Source organism: Geotrypetes seraphini, chromosome 16 (assembly GCF_902459505.1).
Source record: "Geotrypetes seraphini chromosome 16, aGeoSer1.1, whole genome shotgun sequence".
NCBI lineage: Eukaryota > Metazoa > Chordata > Amphibia > Gymnophiona > Dermophiidae > Geotrypetes > Geotrypetes seraphini.
Window position 1 is genome coordinate 35,428,287 of NC_047099.1, and position 20,222 is coordinate 35,448,508.

Genomic DNA, 20,222 nt, shown 5'->3' on the forward strand with positions numbered 1-20,222 from the left:
ACTTCACTTTCGCTCTGCCAGGCTTCTGTTTGCTATTACTTGTAACATTCCAGAGGCGTGTTGTGTTCTGTAAGAGGCCGGAGGGATTTGTCATGCTTTTGGAGGGATTTCGTTCTATTAGCAAATGCTTCCACATCCCACATGCAGCTCACTGCTGAAGCGGACAAGCAAACACTCCTTTCCGTCGTCGTAAGATAGCTAGGGTTACCGTACGGCTCCTGAAACAGGAGGACAGATTGAGACATCCAGGTTTTCCGTCCATGGCTTCCATGTTTTTTCCCTAAATGTTTCTTTATTTTCTTTAAAGATTGTAGTTCATCCCTCTTTCCTTTTTTTATCGGTAAATATTTGTACGTATAAACTGTATGTTTATTTGTATAAAATTGTTTTATTTTTTGTCTCTTATTGCGTGTACAACAAATTTTTAATAAACTTGAAACTTGAAGTAAAACCCAGATGCCTCAATCTGTCCTCCTTACTTGCATTGCTTTTAGTGGAAGTAAAACCCGGATGCCTCAATCTGTCCTCCTTACTTGCATTGCTTTCAGTGGAAGTAAAACCCGGATGCCTCAATCTGTCCTCCTTACTTGCATTGCTTTCAGTGGAAGTAAAACCCGGATGTGTAACTTGCTAAGCTCGGAGCAAGGAAAAAAGATCTTTATGTTGAGAATGGGGAACAGTGGTGGTAGGGACGGAAGTAGATTGGAAAAAGAAAACGTAGGAATATGAGTGAGGAATGTAACAAGCTTCCAGTGCAGGTGGTCGAGGCACGCAGCAACCCAGACTTCAAGAACAAGTGGGATACCCATGTGGGATCCCTACGGGGTCATGCCAAGGGATAGGGTCACTAGGACTTGAATGAGCGGGTCAGTAGAGTGACAGTATAATTACAATTATACTTAAGGGGTCAGAAGACTTAAGGGGGTGGGTAAATAGTGTGGGCAGACTTGATGGGCTATATGGCCCTTATCTGCCGTCATCTTTCTATGTTTCTATGTTTCTAATTATTTTTCTGGTAAGGGAGAGGAATTCTTTATTGTTTTGCACTGTTTTAACTTGAGGGGCTGTTTTATATGCGATGCAATTGTTTTGGAAGGTGACAAGAAAATAGGGAGAAGGAAACCACACAACTCCGATGGAAAATACACCACAGATTCCACCGATCTCTTTCCCACATATGTTTGGTCTTCTTTGTTGTTGGGGTTTAAAAAAAATAAATAAATAGTGAATCAATCCGGATTCCTGAAGAAGGCTTATTTTGGCTGAAACACGGATCGAGTTGGATCCTCCCCCTTGGTTTAACTACTGTTCACACTGGATGATTGTCTTCTGCTATGACCACTGAGAATTGCGATAATAAGCCTATGTGTCTGTCCAGATGCTGTGGTGTTACGTGGGATGTAATTGTTTTGATCACGTTATCCCTCTGATTAGAAAACTCCATTGGCTTCCAGGTCATGTGCAGATGGCTTTAAATTGTCCTGTTTCATTTTTGAAACTTATTTCTGGAAGCCCACCTATTTGTTTGACTCGTTTGACATATATTAATCTAATCTAATCTTCTATTTGTGCGTCGCTCATACCTATACAGGCTCAAGGCGACGTAAGAGGGGGGAGAGAGAGGAGGTGGATAGGTAAGAGGGAGAGGAAGGGGAGAGAGGAGGAAGGGGAAGGGAGAGAAGAGAGGGTAAAGGAGAGAGAGGAGGTGGATAAGGAGGAGGGAGAGGAAGGGGAGAGAGGAGGAAGGGGAAGGGAGAGAAGAGAGGGTAAAGGAGAGAGAGGAGGTGGATAAGGAGGAGGGAGAGGAAGGGGAGAGAAAAAGAGGGGAGAGAGGAGGAAGGGGAAAGGGAGAGAGGAGAGGGTAAAGGAGATTAAGTATCGAACAGATGGGTTCTCAGTTTTCTTCGGAAGATGATGTGGCAAAGGTTCAGTTCTGGTCTTTTCTGTAAGGCCATTCCAAGTTTTGACTCCTAGGAAGGTAAGCATGGAGTGGAAAACTCGTTTATAGAGAAGATCTTTAGTGGAAGGGAGATTTATTAGCATCCGGCTGAGGGTTCTGCGGGAAGTGGACATATTACATCGACTAAGAAACCTTTCTGATCAATTGATCATTATCTGTTGTGTTCCCCACCCCCCTTGCAAGGGTGTTCAATCAAACAGCATACTGCAAAAACCTTTCCCTTTCCAGGCAGCCGGACATTGGCACGCCGACAATTGCGCGCAGGGTATATGCACGCCGCCAGTCCCGCCACTTTAAACCGGTAACATTACCGCTGTGAGGGGGTTATCGGGGGGGGGGGAAAGCCCCCTGGTACATGTAGAAGTCCTCGCACTCCCGCTGGGGGGTGTTTTGGAGGGGTGAAACCCCCCCCCCCAAGTACACTTAAAATTTCCATTTTCCATTAAGTTTACGAAGTTCAGGAGTTTTTCAGTGTAGTGGGGGGGGGTTTCCTCCAATCCCCCCCCCAACGGGAGTACGAGGACCCCCCCACACTCCCCCTCACAGCGCTAACGTAATGGGTTTTAAGCGACGGGACCGGCGGCGTGCATACGTCCTGCGTGCGATTGTCGGCGCATCTTTGTCGGAGCACTTTTGTCCTGCCCTCAGTTGACGGGTCACCTATTTATTAAACGTCAATCTATCTAGTCATCATTACATTAACATTTTCAAAAATATCTAGAGTAATGTTTCTGATGTACTTTTATTAATGAATTTGTTTTTTTTTTAACTGTAAAGTTGATGGTTGCATTATTTTACTGTGATCCACTTTGAACCAAATTATTTTTTTTTTGGGTGGGGGGTGTTAAGTGGGCTATAAATACCTCAGATCGAGATTGAGATTTTGTTGGTAAATTGGATAAGGAGGTACTTATTTAAAGTAGTGATTTCTAAAAAAAAAATAAAAATCGTCATTTACCTCCTCCTTTACTAATGCGTAGCGGGGTTTTTTAGCGCCGACGCTCAAAGGAATTCTGCGCATTAGGGAAGGAGGGGGTTAAAAATGGTTAAAAAGTTTAACTCATCTATCTTTTCACCTCTTAAGTGAGAGTCAAGTCCTTCCCCCCCCCGAAATGTAATCTTTCCATTTGAAAAGTTTCAAATGTCACCCCCCCCCCCTCAATCATTTCCCCTTACCATTTGTTCTAGTGCCCCCGACGTAGCACCATGAAGAGAAGAAGTTCTTAATATGTGTTGTTTGGCGTCGGTTCATCCTCTTGCCAAAAATAGTCTTGCAGGCAGCCCGGTTCTCAGCTGCTCCGAGTTACTCGGCACTGTTTGTTCAAAACATTCCTGCCTCCTTTGCCAGTTTGAGTTGGTCCTCCCAGGCTTCAGCAGCCTCTGCAGGAACTTTGGAAAACAGGAAGCCATGTTCCTCGGGATCCTTATTTCTGTCCACGATGATAAGACAAGAGGCTGTGCTTGGGTATGTTATGAGATTCAGGTCCTCTTCCGTAGGGTGGCTGACGTCTGGGAAACCGTGCCTTAGCTCCCTGGTCTCGGAGCACAGCTGGGCCTGCTGAGGAGACACTGTTTTACTTGGGGCTTTATTGAAAGGGGATCTGCACTCTTATCACTCTGAATGTTTCCTGCTGTCTTGTATGTTTTTCTTTTAACCCAAACATTGTCTCCTTCTTTTGAGCTTTCTGCTCAATTGGAACAGGGCATTTCTGAGGCTACAACACCATGATCCTTCACTTTCATCTACTTGATGGGGGAGGTTCCTCTCCTTTTAAACCTGTTCTGTCTAGCCTCAGCCAATCTGTCGTGGTGAAAGTCCTTGGCTGCAGGCCACAGATGTTGGAGCTCTTTCTGTAGACAGTTGCCCCCAGTCTGCCACTAGTCTCCAGCTGTTGGGCAACAGCTGAGAAACTCTCCTCCTCTCCCCCCCCAAAAGGGTTGGGAATACCTTTTCAAGTGTATTGGTTTCTTGATACATTATCGAAGCCAGACTTCTCGAAGTTCAGTCCTCAAGGGCAGCAAATTGGCCAGATTTTCACGATATTCCTAATGGGAAAGATTGACATATTCTTTACTGAATGCAGATCTTTCTCATGGATATTTATTATTATTTCAGTCTTGGTTGAGCTAGTGGGGTGGCAGGTCCTGGTATGGAGTTCTCATACTTGGGTGTGGCCAAGATACGTACGAGTGATACAACTGAAGCTGTGAACAACCTAAAGCCCCTGATGATGCTGAAAGGCGAAACACAGAACTGCGTTGAGCGTTGCTGTTCAGTTTGCGTGCGTTGGATGGTATCTGGAGAGGAATTGATACCGGAAGATCAAGATAAGAACTTAATAAGTTGGCACATTCATTAAGAACAAGAAGGGTTTTTTTTTTTTTTAGGACATTTAGGATGGACAGGGGTTTATTTAGTTACTGAATTTTTAATTGTAATTCATAGGGTAGATTGGGAAGGGCTTCAGATGTATTTATATGATGATTGTATGTATGAATTGGTTCAGTGGTTTTAAAAAATGATGGAATAAACGTTTTGAGTATAATATTATAAATTATATAATTATGATTATACTAGTATTTTAGCCCGTTACATTAACGGGTGCTAGAATATATGTCTGTTTGTCTTTATTTCTGTCTCTCTCTCTGTCCCGCTGTCTTTCTTTCTGTCTGTCTCTCTCCCTGGCCCCCTTTGTCTGTCTGTCTTTCTGTGTCTCTCCCTGTCCCTGTGTCTTTCTTCTTTTCTTTCTGTCTCCCTTCCTCCCGCTGGTGGTAGAATATATGTCTGTCTTTCTTTCTGTTTCTCTCCCTACCCCTGTCTTTTTCTTTCTGTCTCTCTCCCTCCCTGGCCCCCTTTGTCTGTCTGTCTTTCTGTCTCTCTCCCTACCCCTGTCCCTGTGTCTTTCTTCCTATCTCCTTCCCTACTTCTCTGTGCAGCAGCCGCAGCATTCCTTCTCCCTCCATTTACCGCGAGAGGAGCCTGCACGGACCAAACAGCCCAAGCCCCGACCCGTGTAACTTTCCGGCGGCTCCTCTCACGATCGCCGCCTTCTCCGACGCAGGAGCGGCTCGTGAGAGGAGCCGCTGCAGCGTCTTTTAGGTTAAAACAGAAACTTCGGCCCGGCCTGTAGGTCAGGGGTTTCTCGGGCTGACCGCCACCCGCTGCTGGTGGCTCCGTGCTCCGTTCTCGCCCGCCACGGCCTGCAGCCGCCGACAGCTGCCACGGCCGACATCTGCCTCGGGGGAAGAGAGAAAGAGAGAGAGATTTGCGTGCATGCGCACTCCTACCTGCGGTGCCCTACAGCGCACGGAAAACGGGAGCACGCAGGTGGGAGTGTGCATGCGCGGCTTAGGGTTTTATTATATTAGATAATTAATGGTGTAAATATTGCTCTTTTTGTGAATGTTTCTTATGTTTAATTAAAGAGAGCTATTGAATATATATTAGAAATCCCGTTGTATAATGGATATTTATTAGGGATAGCCTGAAACCCTGGTCTACTTACAACCCTCAAGGACTAAACTTGGCCAAGCCTGGCTTAGATTATGGCAAAGGGTGAGATTACAGCATGCACCGGAACCAGTGGTGAAGCGAGGGGGAGAGGCGTCCGGGTCGGTGACGCCCTTCCCTTGCCCTCATCTCCGTCCCCCTCCCCACGCGCCTTCCTCGCTACCCCCTGCTGTGCACGCACCACCCTTCCCTTTCCTTCCCCCATACCGTCGGCTCTCCCAGAAGTGACGTCAGCGGGAGAGATGCCGCGGTCGTGAGAAGCGTGTTGAAGTTGTTGCTCGCGACAGCGAACGGTTAGAGGTACGGGGGATGGGAAGGGGGTGTGTGCACGTGGCGAGTGGAGGAGTGGGAAGAGGCGGGGGCGGAGAAGAGGGGTGCCGACGCCCCCACCAGCATGGCGCCCGGGGTGGAACCTCCCCCTTTACTTCACCACTGACCGGAACCACTGCTTTAGAGAAAGAGGAAGAGAAAAGGCTAGGTACCAAAGGTCTGATAAGATGCTTCATCTCCAAATTAACTGAGGAAAAGTTGGGCTTGGGAATCAATAGTACCGTTTTAGAATTGGCAGTTAGGCCAATCTAGTTGCCTAACTCGTGGTTGTTTGTTCCTTTGCAATTGTTAATAAAGATATTATAAAAAAAAAAAAAAAAAAAAAGGCTAAGAATTTGCACCTTGTAATTAGTGTCACTTCTTGGGTGCCATTTATAGAACCGGGACCTTAGTGGCCAAATTTGTCACGCCTAAGTTTTGGCGCCCTTGGCTGAATTGGGCCCTGGCGGCTTTTACCGCTTCCTTTGGCAATGAGCTCCAGAGCGTAACTATACGTTGATTTTAAAAAAATAATCATTTTCTCCCACTTGTGACCATTTCTGGGAAAATATAACTAAAATTAGAAGCAAACAATCGGGCTTTAATGAGTTCTTTTAAACAATTAGTTACGTAACAGGAGTCTAGAAAATCTTGGATGAGATAAATTAAAGCGCAGATCGCATGAACTCGGTTTTGATTCTGGACCCGTGACGTGAAAGTCGGCCCTGCTCAACCTTTTAGATCTGCAACTTTAGTCGTGTTTTTCCAGAGACGGTCACGTTTGTCCAGTTCGTTTACTTGTGAACCCAATGGCATATGATTAGTAGTCAATTTCTTTTTCTTTTCTGTAGGCCTCGAAACCGATGAGATGCCAACGAAGCACATGGGGCATTCTGAAGGAGAGCGCGCTGTAATGGAGCCCGAGTCCGACTGCCGAGCTGCCTGCCCCTGCATCTGTCACACCAGAAGGCCAGGGATGGTGCTGGTTTGGGTCCCAGCCCCCACACCGGCAAGGGAAGGGGCTGTAACGCCCTCGGGCTCGTCGCTGTCATCCTCATCCGACTCGCTTTCCTTTCAGCACAGCTTTGCCGTCGGCGAGGAGGTGGCGCACGGCCGTAGTGAAGATGTGAACGGGAACCTGGCTCGGGGTTCGGCGCCGGACTCGAAAAGTGATCTTCCAAAAGCTAGCAAGCCCTGGGCGAACAAGTCTAAGAGTTATCCAGTGCAGCGGCGCTCCCTAAGAGGCGCAGCTGATGCAGGCGCGGGCAGTTTTAAAAACGAAGGGGTGAGCAGCAGCCCGCCTGCAGACACCGGCGTGATCCTCACGTCCTACAAATCTATGGCTGAGGGCAGCTTGGGCGGGGATGAGCTTTTTGAATCGGGGGTGGACTGCAATGGCAGAGGTGCCGATGCATTGGTTTCTGGGGAGAGGGCAGTCAAAGGTTCCAGTGTCCCCAAGCCCCCCCGGAGGAACAAGATCTGCTCCCAGGCGTCAACGGAAATGGAGGAGGCGGACGAGCAGCCACCGGCTGTGCCGCCAAAAGCACCGAAGAAGCCACCGCGCGCCGCCCTGGCCCCTTTACTCTTTTTCCGGAAGGGCTCGCTGAGGAGAGAGGAGGGGAGGAAGGCTTTGGAAGGAGAGGAGTGGCTAGGGAGTGGCGGCGGCGCCCGCCGCTTGTCAGCTCATGCCACCTGCGTGGACCCTTTGTCGTACACGCCGCTGACCCAAGAAGAACGCAGGGAAAGAGGCGCTGCTGAGGAAGAGAGCTCAAAAGGTAACGTGGAAGTTCACAACTGGTTTCAGCAAAGGTCCACAACACCAAACAGAGCAGTATATGTGGGCTTCAGATTAAGCGCTGTGACAGAATAATTGTGTTATGTTCATATCACTTGCTATCCGTGTAACTCAGAGGAGGAGGGGAAGAAGCCTTATAGTTGATAGCGAGTAAAGTGTTCTCAGTTTGCAACGTAATCGTGCAGCTCTGGCTGCCTTTTTGAGCAGACTGGGTAGACCAGGGATCTCAAAGTCCCTCCTTGAGGGCCGGAATCCAGTCGGGTTTTCAGGATTTCCCCAATGAATATGCATTAAAAGCAGTGCATGTGCATAGATCTCATGCATGTTCATTGGGGAAATCCTGAAAACCCGACTGGATTGCGTCCCTCAAGGAGGGACTTTGAGATCCCTGTGCTATGGCTAGTCCAGGGGTGGGCAACTCTGGTCCTCGAGGGCCGGAATCCAGTCAGGTTTTCAGGATTTCCCCAATGAATATGCATTGAAAGCAGTGCATGCACATAGATTTCATGCGTATTCATTGGGGAAATCCTGAAAACCCAACTGGATTGCGGCCCTCAAGGAGGGACTTTGACATCCCTGGGGTAGACCATGGTGGGTCTTTAGCAGCCATCATGTACTATGTCGGTGTTTCTCAACTCGGTCCTGGAGCGCCCTCTTGGCAGTCAGGTTTTCAGGATATCCACAATGGAAGAAATTTGCATATGCAAATCAAGTTAATGCAGATTCATTGCGGATATCCCGAAAACCTGACCGGCAAGGGGGCGCTCCAGGACCGAGTCGAGAAACATTGTAACTCTGTAAAACATCTCGGTGTAGAAAAGACTAAAATACTGTCGGTGATTATTGGATGAACCCTGGGAAAACACCATTTTGCTAAATACTCAGCCCTCCCCTAGCTTCTTCCGTCTCCTCCCCTCAGTTGTTGTGCCTTTTCTGTGCAAACGGCGCCTAAAGAACATAAAAATATTGGATTCTCCTGGAATAAGTACCGGAGTCGTGAAAACACTGACCAACAGATTTGGTGTTGCACCTACTCTCGAAAACTACCACCACTGCCACTAGTCGTGTCTATAGCGCTACCAGACACGCCCCATCAACACGCTCCTCAAGACCGCGCCATCTCTCCCGCTGACGTCACGTCTGGGTGCCACGACTAGGGAGTGACGTCAGAGGGAAAGCCGACGGGATTGCGTGGAGCACGCTGAAGTTCTTCTCGCTTGCGGCGGTGAACAGCTAGAGGCACCGGGAAGGGTGATGCGTGCACGGCAGGGGGGAGCACGGGGGGGAACGGAGGTGAGGGCAAGAGAAGGGCGTCCGGTGCAAGCAGTAATCTCACCCTTAGCCGTTATCTAAGCCAGGCTTGGCCAAGTTTAGTGGCGTTGTAAGGCGGTTGCGGGGTGGGGGCGGTCTACTCCAGGTGCGGTCTTCCTGAGAGTGTGGCACCCCTTCTCCTACGTGCCCCCTCCCCCGCTCTTTCCCTTGCTGCGCCCTTTATGACTTCCCCGGCGTGAGCTTGTTGCCCACGTCGGCATCGGCGCTTTCTCTGGTGAGGTCGCACCACGGAGCGATACAGAGGCATTATAACATTCTTAGTCTCGTTAACCATCCCTTTTTAAATAATTCCTAGCATCTTTGTTTTTTTGGGCTACCGCCACACAATGGACAGAAGGTTTTCATCGTATTGTCTACGACGACACCCAGATCCTTTTCTTGGGCGCTAACCCCCAAGGTGTGGACCCTTAGGATCCGGAAACTGTGATTTGGGTTATTCTTCCCAATGTGCATCCCTTTGCATTTGTCCACATTCAATTTCATCTGCCACTTGGACGCCCAGTCTTCCAATTTCCTACCGTCCGCCTGCAGTTTTTCACAATCTGCATGTGTTTTAACAACTTTGAAGAGTTTAGTGTCATCTGCAAATTTAATCACCTCGCTTGTCGTTCCAATTTCCAGATCATTTATAAATGAGTTAAATAGCACCGGTCCCAGTACAGACCCCTGTGGCACTCCACTGTTTACTCTCCTCCGTTGAGAAAAAAATGACCATTTAACCCTACCCTCTGTTTTCTATCTGATAACCAATTCCTAATCCACAACTGAACTTTGCCACCTATCCCATGACTCTTTAATTTTCTCATGAGGAACTTTGTCAAAAGCTTTCTGAAAATCTAGATACACTACATCAGCTTGCTCACCTTTATCGACATGTTTATTCACACTTTCAAAGAAGTCAAGCAAATTGGTGGGGCAAGATCTCCCTCGGCTGAACCCATGTTGACTCTGTCTCATTAAAACATGTTTGTCTACGTGTTCCACAATTTTATTTTTTTATAATTGTTTCCACCATTTTGCCCAGCACTGAAGTCAGATTTACTGGTCTGTAATTTCCCGAATCTCCTCTGGAACCCTTTTTAAAAATCGGTGTAACATTGGACACCTTCCAATCTTCAGATACTATACTACAGACGATTTTAGCGACAGGTTACAGATCATTAACTTCAGGACAGCAATTTCATGTTTGAGTTTTTTTAGCATCCTGGGATGTATACCATCCGGTCCAGGTGATTTATCACTTTTTAACTCGTCGATTTGGCTTAGTACATCGTCCAGATTCACAGAGATTTCTTTCAGTTCCACCATTTCCAGTTTAGATAGAATTCATTCAGTCTCTCCGCTATGGCCTTATCCTCCCTGAGCGCCCTTTTTGCTCCTTCATCATCCAACGGTCCTACAGATTTCCCACAAAGGTTTTCTGCTTCTGATGTACCTAAAGAAATTGTTATGAGTTTGTTTGTTTTTTTGCCTCTTTTGCAAGTTTCTCTTCATATTCTTTCTTAGCTTTCTTTATCAATGCTTTATCAAGGCGGAATACAAAAAAAATCTGATTAACATAATAATTAGCTAAGTATGTTACTCGTGTAACTGACCCTATAACTGAGCATACATTTGCATACCCTTTAGGTACCATTTGTGGAATTTGGAGGGGGAGAAGGGTAAATGGCCAAAAATTCCTGAATAAATTGAAAATTCCCCTAAATGACATGGGGAAAGACATGAAACAAACATTTTCTGGCTACCCATCTCTATTGGCTGTAGCCTAACGAGGTGACAGTTATTATGTAAGCACTGCAATGACCCAGTATAACCCAGCTGGCAAAACGCCATCTGTAAGGGGCGGAATCCCATCTCTGTTAGCTTTTCTTTCTTTCTTTTTTTTTTTTAATAGTTTCTGAATGAAAAAGAAAGTTCTCCAAACGAGTGACTCAGATGGGTCCTCAGAGCTGTGGAGACATTACGTGCGATCCGTACTCAAAACAGTCCTACACTAGAATTGTTTTCTGCTGCGTGCTTATTCACATGGATTTCCCATAGATCGATGTTCTGAAAAAAGCAAAAAGCTGTCAACTGAGTCTGTCTTCAACCTGACGAGCAAGCATGCAAAAGGGTAAGCTTTGCGGCCAGCACCACTCCGGGTGTTCATCTAGTCCTCTAGTCATCTATTAAACGTCAGAATGTAAAGCTGATAGAGACTTTCAAGATCATGAAAGGCATCGAGAAGGTAGAGAGGGACGGATTCTTCAGCCTATTGGGAACAACAAGAACGAGGGGGCACTCGGAGAAATTGAAAGGGGACAGGTTTAGAACCCAATGCTAGGAAGTTCTTTTTCACTCAGAGGGTGGTGGCACCTGGAAAGCGCTTCCGGAGGTTGTGATAGGACAGAGTACACTACGGGGTTTCAAAGAAGGATTGGATAAATTCCTGAAGGATGCGGGGATTGAGGGATACAGATAGAGGTAGAGATAGGATTATGAAAGGGTATAGAAGAAGCATAAAGGGGAATAAAGGGTTTTAGACAAGGATCACCTTACAGGTCATGGACCTGATGTGCCGCCGCGGGAGTGGACCGCTGGGCGCGATGGACCTCTGGTCTGATCCAGCGGAGGCAACTTCTTATGTTCTTATATAAGTGATATTTCAGGGTTGTCTTATTTAAAAAAATTAAAGAAATGGTATGTGCATTTTTTTTTTTTTTTTTGTAAAGCGCTATATAAATGAAAAATTAATTTAAAGGTTATCCCGATGACCCACTGGCAGCTTTACCAGCAGCCAATTTGCATTTGATTACCGGTCATTTTGAAACTCGGATGGGCAGGGCAGGGGGGGTCTCGATGGTTGTGTGATGTCCACATCTAAATGGATAGATTCAAATTGGGGAGACTCTAGATTTTAAGGGGAGCTGTGGTACGTGACCCATTGGCAAAACAAAAAAGTACTGTTTGGGCAAAGATGGAGAGAGAATAACGAAGGGGGAGAAGCTGCTTCAATAGGATAGTGACTTTTAATGTAATGCGTTTACTTTTCGTCCTGTGTTTCTTGGATTTGGTCTTGCACTTTTTTGTGAAAGAGAATTATCAGTGGTATCTTATACACGACTTCTGATGGTCTTGTGTATGCCTGGATGAAAGATGATTGGGGTGCTGTATATTTGAATAGGGACTTAGGCCCTCTTTTACTAAGGTGCTGAGCGGCTAGCGTAGCTGGTTTTAAGAAAGCTTTGGACAAGTTCCTGGAGGAAAAGTCCATACGTCTGTTATTGCGAAAGACATGGGGGAAGCCACTGCTTGCCCTGGATTGGTAGCATGGAATGTTGTTGCTCTTTGGGACTCTGGAACCCTGCTGCTCTTTGGGACTCCGGAACCCTGCTGCTCTTTGGGACTCCGGAACCCTGCTGCTCTTTGGGACTCCGGAACCCTGCTGCTCTTTGGGACTCCGGAACCCTGCTGCTCTTTGGGACTCCGGAACCCTGCTGCTCTTTGGGACTCCGGAACCCTGCTGCTCTTTGGGACTCTGGAACCCTGCTGCTCTTTGGGATTCCAGAATCTTGCTATTCTTTGAGATTCTGCTTGGAATTAAGCATGGAATACTGTTTGGGATTCTGGAATGGTGCTACTCCTTGGCCACCGTGAGAACGGGCTACTGGGCTTGATGGGCCTTTGGTCTGACCCAGTAAGGCCATTCTTATGCTCTTATTGGACAAACAGTGGAAAAACAGCACCTCCCCAAGTTCCCTGTCCCCCTGCCCTGGCTTACCTTATATCCAAAACAAATCGTCCCATAAGGGTAGTAGGGAAAATAACCACTAAATCACTCTGCTCCAAACAAGGGATAGCATCTACTAAAGTGATAAATTTACACCACTTTAACACATGTACTATTGTACTATGATAGAGACTTACAAGATCATGAAGGGCATAGAGAGAGTAGAGAGGGACAGATTCTTCGAACTTTCGAAAAATAAGAGAACAAGAGGGCATTCGGAAAAGTTGAAAGGGGACAGATTCAAAACAAATGCTAGGAAGTTCTTCTTTACCCAACATGTGGTGGACACCTGGAATGCGCTTCCAGAGGACGTTATAAGGCAGAGTACGGTACTGGGGTTCAAGAAAGGATTGGACAAATTCCTACTGGAAATGGGGATAGAGGGGTATAGATAGAGGATGACTGCACAGGTCCTGGACCTGTTGGGCCGCCGCGTGAGCAGACTGCTGGGCACGATGGACCTCGGGTCTGACCCAGCAGAGGCATTTCTTATGTTCTTATGTTCTTATGTTCATTCATGGAAAGTCAACGAGCCCAACCAGAGGGAAGGAAAAGCCTCTGATTTTCAATGGGAGCCATACAGAGAAATTCTCCACACTCCCTAGCTCGGTCCACCGGAGGGCTGTAAGGAACGTAAAGACACTCCGGGAAGTTTTGGGGTGAAAAGTCTACAGTTACCGCAGCAAGACTGATGTGGCACGCTGGACTGCCAAAAAGAGGGTTTTGAAATTTTTCACGTTGGCTTGTTTAGAAATTTTCGCGGCGCTGGGGCCTATTTATCCGAAACGTATTTATACTGCTTTGAAACATTTTCAAAACTATTTAAAGTCTTTTGAGCGCCCAGAGGGGAGCTTTTTGTGCCAGTGACCGAGCTAGGGAGTGTGGAGAATTTCTCTGTACGACTCCCGTTGAAAATCGGAGGCTTTTCCTTCCCTCTCGTTGGACTCGTAAGTGGTTTTATTTTTTTCATTTTATGTTAGTGAACCCTAAGCTGAATATTGATCCAAGAATTTATAAACACCTCAGAATAGAAGCCTGAAATCTTATCGCCACCTTACTGCACTGTGTGTGTCCAGGAGCACTTTCAAAATAATAAGTATGAAAGCACTTATGGAGATTAGTTTCTCCCACCTTTGGAAGCATGTCTAGAAGCTCTTCATTCACAGTGACCGTTTGCTTCCTGTTCACCAATATTGGACACAGTATTCCAAGTGTGGTCTGACCAATGTTCTCTAAAGCGGCATTATGACCCTCTCTGATCTACTCGTGATTCCTTTCTTTATCATGCCTTACATTCTATTTGCTTTCTTTGCCGCTGCCGCACATTGTGCCGACGGTTTCAGGGTCCTATCTATCAATACACCCAGGTCCTTTTGTTGTTCACTCTTAACCAGAGTTACACCTGACATTCTGTACTCGTATTCCTTGTTCTTTCTGCCTAAATGCATTACTTTGCACTTTTCCACGTTGAGGACCAGTCGCCGAGGTTCTTTCCGACTGTCCTGCCTTCTGCCGCCCTGCTTCTCTGCCCCGACCTGCTCTCTGCCCCCGTCTCCGCCCTGATCTCCTGCCCTTCCCCACACTGCGAGCCCGAGGATTTAAAGCGGGTGAAAACCACAGGCTCGCTGGGCTGTTTAAAAGTAAAAGTTAAAAAAAAATTAAAATATAAAAAAATTAAAAAGTCGCAGCTCTTAGACCCATGCGCAGACCATCTAAAGATGTGCATGCGTCAGGATCGTTCTCTAGCGATCCGTGCAGTGGGGGGGGGAGGGGCGTGCCAACGATCGTCCCCATTTGTGAATTCGTCAGCCTGCATGCAATCGGGCACGGATCGGACATGGAATCGGGATTATCCGACATAGCTAGGTGATGCCACAGTGTGGTTAATAAGATGCACGAGGCTTTCTTTCTGTTTTGATGCGCTTAATTAAAAGGCAGCAGTGCTAGATAAGATTCATGGCACGTGAATCAGGTAAGCTCTTTGTTACTGCTTCCTCTTTTGAAATATGCATTCAGGTTACAAGGGTTAGAGGGGGAAGGGGGGGCAGGGGAATTGAGGGTTTCTTATGAACAAAATAAGTGTTCGTTAACATCTTTTGCTCTTCGGTGTTGGGGGATCTGTGACAGCCACAGTAAGGAATCTGGCATTGCTATGTTCTTTATTGTTTATGGATGGTCTATGCCAGGGGTGTCCAACTTTTTGGCTGCCCTGGGCCGCATTGGCCAAAAAAAATGTTTCTGGGGCCAAACGCTGCAGCAAAACAGAGGAGGGAGCCGGCAAGACGGTAAACACCCAGGGGGCAGCAGAGGAAAACCCTGCATCGCCCTCGACCGGGGCCGCACAAAATACTTCACGGGGTCGCAGGTTGGACACCCTCTATGCTTTTCCTATAAATAGTATGCTTCTCTCTTATTCCCCAGCCACCTGTCGGTCCCATTTACACTGGATAATTGAGACGCTACTGCAGTTCTAAATGCACACAAGCATGTCGCTTAAGCGCCATTCTGTGAATACCTACTTGATGTACAAAGCGTGTATTTGCAAGTGGGAGGGGGGCGTACAAAGGGAGGCGTGAAGGAGTGGCTTAATGGCTGGTACAATCCTTAAGTGCTAGGGGAACTGGGCTTGATTCCCACTGCAGCTCCTTGGGACTCTGGGAAAAGTCACCTGTCCGTTGCTCCAGGTACAAAATTAGCACCTGTGATTGTAACCACAGGAAGGTGGTTCCCCCCCCCATTTCTACAGGGAAAGCAAAGGCAAGACATGGGGGTGGGGCTTCCACTTACGCATATTTATTTATTTAAAAATTTCTGTACCGCTTACAACTATGCGGTTTCCATATCACACACACAAAATCTTGTTTCCCTCCGATTATCACAAATAACATAGACATGTCTAAAGAACATCGTTAATCGTCCCTGTTATAACAGGGATAGAGCACAAATTCAATCAATTCAGAAATACAAGCGAGCTTTAAATCATACATTGATGTCGGAAAAATTCTAGAAGGCCATTATCAACTGAAATATACCTTAGCATAAGAAGGAATTGGCAAGTAATTGAGTTGTCAGCATTTTCTTAAAACTCATCCTCCCCATACAAAGCCGCAGGATATCAGGCAAGGCCTTCCCTAGTTCCACGCCAGCCGCAGAGCTATGCGTGTCCCTCCAGCTGAGCCCTGCATTTGGGTTCATAGTCAACAACGCGGAAGACAAAGGTGTGCGCCGACAACTGAGCGCAAGATGGAGGCCCGTGCTGAAGAAAATTACTGTTTTTAGGGGCTCCGACAGGGGGTTTTGTTGGGGAGCACCCCCAGTTTACTTAATACAAATCGCGCCGGCGTTGTGGGGGGTTTGGGGGGTTGTAACCCCCCACATTTTACTGTAAACTTAACTTTTTCCCTAAAAACAGGGAAAAAGTGAAGTTTTCAGTAAAATGTGGGGGGTTACAACCCCCCACAACGCGGCACGATCTGTATTAAGTAAAGTGGGGGGGTTCCCCCCATGCCCCCCCCCCGTCGGAGCCCTAAAAACAGTAATTTTCTTTGGCGCGCGCCTCCGCGCTGCGCTCAATTGTCTGCTCGCGCCTTTGTCCCGGCGCGCTTTTGACCTGACACCCTGCATTTGCACCAGGTCAGCGGCTAGCATACTTGCCCATGCCTTAATTGTAAAAGTGCATATACCGGGTCAGAATGGAACGATTCATTCCGGCCAGTTCGTCACAGGATGTTTCACTACAGCTTGCGACGAACCGGCCGCAATGAATCGTCTGCTTCGTCTCTATACTCCCTCGCTGGCCAGGACTCCTCATTGTGGGGAGTACAGATGAGGTTCTTCCGGGGGGGGGGGGGCAGATCAGCTTCCTCATCCGGGAGGGTGTTGGGGAGGGGGGGATGGGAGAGGCTGCTCGGAACGGGACGATAAAGCGATGGGAGAGCTCAGAAAGTCCCCGGCAGCCAAGGCTGTGGACCGAAGGAAAGGTAAATTTCAGGGGGGCACCCCCCCCCCCAAAAAAAATACTGATTTGGATTCATCTTGGCCAGTTCATTGCGATGAAACGGCCGTGATTTACTGGGTTAGGTGGTGTTCTATAAAGAAACACCGGCACCTACGTTTCTTTCAAGAATACGCTCCAACCAGGCTGTTGTAAATGTTTCTGCATTTCTGTTTCATATATGTCTCCCCTGACTCCGCTGGTGATTCATGTTCTAATGGGTTTCTCTGTATTGCAGCTGCAAATGACCTCAGCCCGAGCAAAGAGATGGCACTGGATCTGGACGCGGAGCACTCTGGTGAAAGGTCTGTCTCTCGAATGGTCACAGCCTTCTTCCAACCATACTCGGGGGAGTGGGGAGGGGAGAGAGATTCTCAAAACTAAAAGGGGGGCCTCTAACGTACTTGCTAAACCAGTTCCAGCTGGTTTAGCGTCCGTGTATTATTTTCTTTTTTTTAATTCTTTATTCATTTTTACATATTACAAGTGTATCCGATGAAATCATTCAAATTTGTATATATATACACTTGATTAACTTTCATGTAACACTTTAAATGCAGTGGTACCTCGGTTTACGAGTGCACCGGTTTGCGAGTGTTTTGCAAGACGAGCAAAACATTCGCAAAATCGGCGCCTCGGAAACCGAGCGAGCTTTGAATTGCGAGCGCCCCCCCTGCGAACCGGCACCCTCCCCCCCGCAATCCAGCACCCCCCCCCCGCCGCGACCTGAGGTTCCCCCAACCCACTCGAATCCTCTTCTTACTTTGCTGTAGCCTCCGCAGCGGTACCAGCATGTCCTGTGCGTGGTGCCGGTGCCTGAAGATCTGCTTCCTGTGCTGGGCCTTGAGCATGTGCGCATGCTCAAGGCCTGAGAGTTCACGTCGAACGTGAACTCTCACGTCGAACGTGAACTCTCAAGGCCCAGACCAGGAAGCAGATCTTCAGGCACCGACACCACGCACAGGACATGCTGGTGCCGCTGCGGAGGCTACAGCAAAGTAAGAAGAGGTTCGGGTGGGTTGGGGGGACCTCAGATCGCGGCAGGGGGGTGCCCGATGGCGGCGGGGGGGAGGGGGTGCGGATCGCGGGAGGGAGGGTGCCGGTTCACGGGGGGAGGGGGCCTTCGGGGGAGCAATGCCGGTTTTCATGGGGGGGAGCAGCGCTGCTGGCCTCGGGGGGGGGGGGGAACCTATCAAAGCGAGTTTCCATTATTTCCTATGGGGAAACTCGCTTTGATAAACGAGCATTTTGGATTACGAGCATGCTCCTAGAACGGATTATGCACGTAATCCAAGGTACCACTGTATAACATTATTTATAATCTAAAGAATTAATATTAGGATAGAAATCCCTCCCATCCCCTCCCTCCCTCTACAGAAATTCCATCTACAATATATCAAAATTATTAACACATTCACATACAATATAGTCTAATAAATATTACCCACCCACAACCCGATTCTCTTATCGTCACCGAGTGATCCCCTAACCTCATTGTGCCACATTTGCAGCCAAAATTTGCCTTACTTTCTAATCAGTGCCTGAGCGCTGATTGGCTCAGGCACTGATAGGAAAGTAAGGTTTGACAGGTCAGACCCCCATGCAAATTTTTTTTTTTTTTTTAAACCAACAAATCGAAGATTGGCAGGAGAGATACCCACTCTCTCCCGCCACGTCGCACAATCCCCCGACACTACTACCCACCCACCCCACTCCATCCGCTATCTCCCAACTCCTCCCGTGCCCTAAACGACCCCCCCACCCCTATCTGCCTTATTCACAAAGTCCGGCCGGAAGGACGCCTACCCACTCCGGCTGGTAGGCCCGCCTCTTACAAAATGACGGACCTTCCCTTTTCCGGTGCATCCTAGGATGCGCCGGGGAGGGACCTAAGGCTCTGATTGGCCCAGGCGCTTAAGGCCCCTCCTTACGAGCGCGGCGGGAGAGAGTGGGCATCTCTCCTGCCGATCTTCGATGTGGTTTGGTGGGGTTTATAAAAAAAAAAAATATGCGGGTGTAATCTGCGCATGTGCTGACCACTACCACCAGCGATTCATCTCTAGCAAATTTAGCGAGCCTCCGTGAACATCTACGAACCTCATTTGTACACGGGGGGTCTTTTGAGAATGACTTGCCTTTTTGAAATCATTACAATAGCAACCTCGGTAGCAGCCCATTGGATTTTATCGTGATAATCTTCCTCTCAGTGCCTGTCAAGCAGCGCAACCCCACGTGCGCATTCTTACAGGAAAAACACCCGGGCCAAGTTTTTGAGCTCATGTTTTTGTGGGGGGTTTTGAAAGCACTGTGCACATGAATAACAGAGGGGATGTGCAGTCCCTGTAGACCAAACTGAAGGCAGTATCCAGCTCATGATGAACTGTCTGCAGTTTTCAGGGGCTGATTTGCTTTTAGGCTTGCCAAGGTATTAGTAACCCTATAGGCCGCACCCTTTTTGCTGCTGTCATGTGGCTGGCGTGGTGCGGTGGGACTGTTGCTTGCCAAGTTACTTCACTCATCCACCCACCCTCCCACTTCTGCCATCTGTACTGCATGGTTTCTGCTTTTGCTTGAATATTTTTTTCTTTAGCTTTTTACCCTCTTGCTTAGGTTTTTGGTCTGCATACACAAAACCTCCCTAACTCACCCTGATCCTTTTCTCAGACAAGTCAGGACATCGCTGTGTTTGAGGAGAACATGTTTGTGTGGAAAAAAAAAAAAAGTCCTGGCTTTTGTTTCAGTTGGGCAAAATTCCACCGCTTTCTTTTCCTGTTGTCTTAGATACAGTCAAAACTGTATTTTTCACCACGGACTGTGGCCCACAGGGCCAACGTTTAAAGACGCTGAGGCTCACGGCAGAAATTTAGCAGGGGGCCCCCAAAGTCCAACAATGAGCTGTACCTCTTTAAGATTTCAGCAGGTTTGCTGATCCCTGTAGCATGGAAAAAGAGCTGTAAAGAGCTCATTTAGAGTACGGTACTTTGTACGGTTCTGGAGACATAAGAATTGCTACACCTGGGTCAGACCAGTGGTCCATCGTGCCCAGCAGTCCGCTCTTGCGGCGGCCCGTAGGTCAAAGACCAGTGCCCTGACGACAGAGGAGGGGCAGGACCGCGGCGGAAGAAGAAGCACTGAAGCAGCGCAGGGATCGCTGGCATCGTGATCCCGCTGCAGGCTGCTTCGTAGGTGGTGCGGGGAGGCCAGGGGGGCGTGAGGTCCTTCGGGAGACCGGGGGACTGAACGCCAAGGCCGGGAGCACCCCCTCAGGGCTTGCACCCGGGGCGGGCCGCCCCCCCCCCCCTCCCTTGATACGCTACTGCCAGTACATATGATCTGGAAGGAAGAGGAAGGGATGGAATGGATGGGTAGACGCAACAATTTAAACTTTCCCTTCCTTCTAGGAAAGGAATTAAAGGAGTCAAGAACTTTAGCCTTTCTTTGGCTTTTAAATTTTCTCAATTGTGGAATGAACTTCCTTTAACTTTGATATGTCCTAGTCCTTTTCAATTCTTCCATCAATCTTTAAAAACTTTTCTATTGGCTAAACATTTT

At 47.8% G+C, this 20,222-nt stretch overlaps 1 protein-coding gene across 11 annotated transcripts in view; it reads left to right on the forward strand.

The window, feature by feature from the left end:
- The window catches only part of ARHGEF15 (Rho guanine nucleotide exchange factor 15), an 87,286-nt gene that overhangs the window by 31,414 nt on the left and 35,650 nt on the right, over positions 1-20,222 (forward strand). For 9 of the 11 annotated variants that reach the window (XR_004537269.1, XM_033924720.1, XM_033924721.1 and 6 more), the window contains 2 exons: positions 6,632-7,555; positions 16,909-16,975. Coding sequence is in view for 10 of the 11 variants with exons in the window: in XM_033924720.1 (XP_033780611.1) it covers positions 6,632-7,555; positions 16,909-16,975 (991 nt within the window). In the remaining variant the exon portion in view is untranslated. Of the gene's footprint in view, positions 1-3,299; positions 3,426-6,631; positions 7,556-16,908; positions 16,976-20,222 lie in introns of those variants that run through there. The other 2 variants (XM_033924724.1, XM_033924725.1) reach the window with 2 other exon arrangements.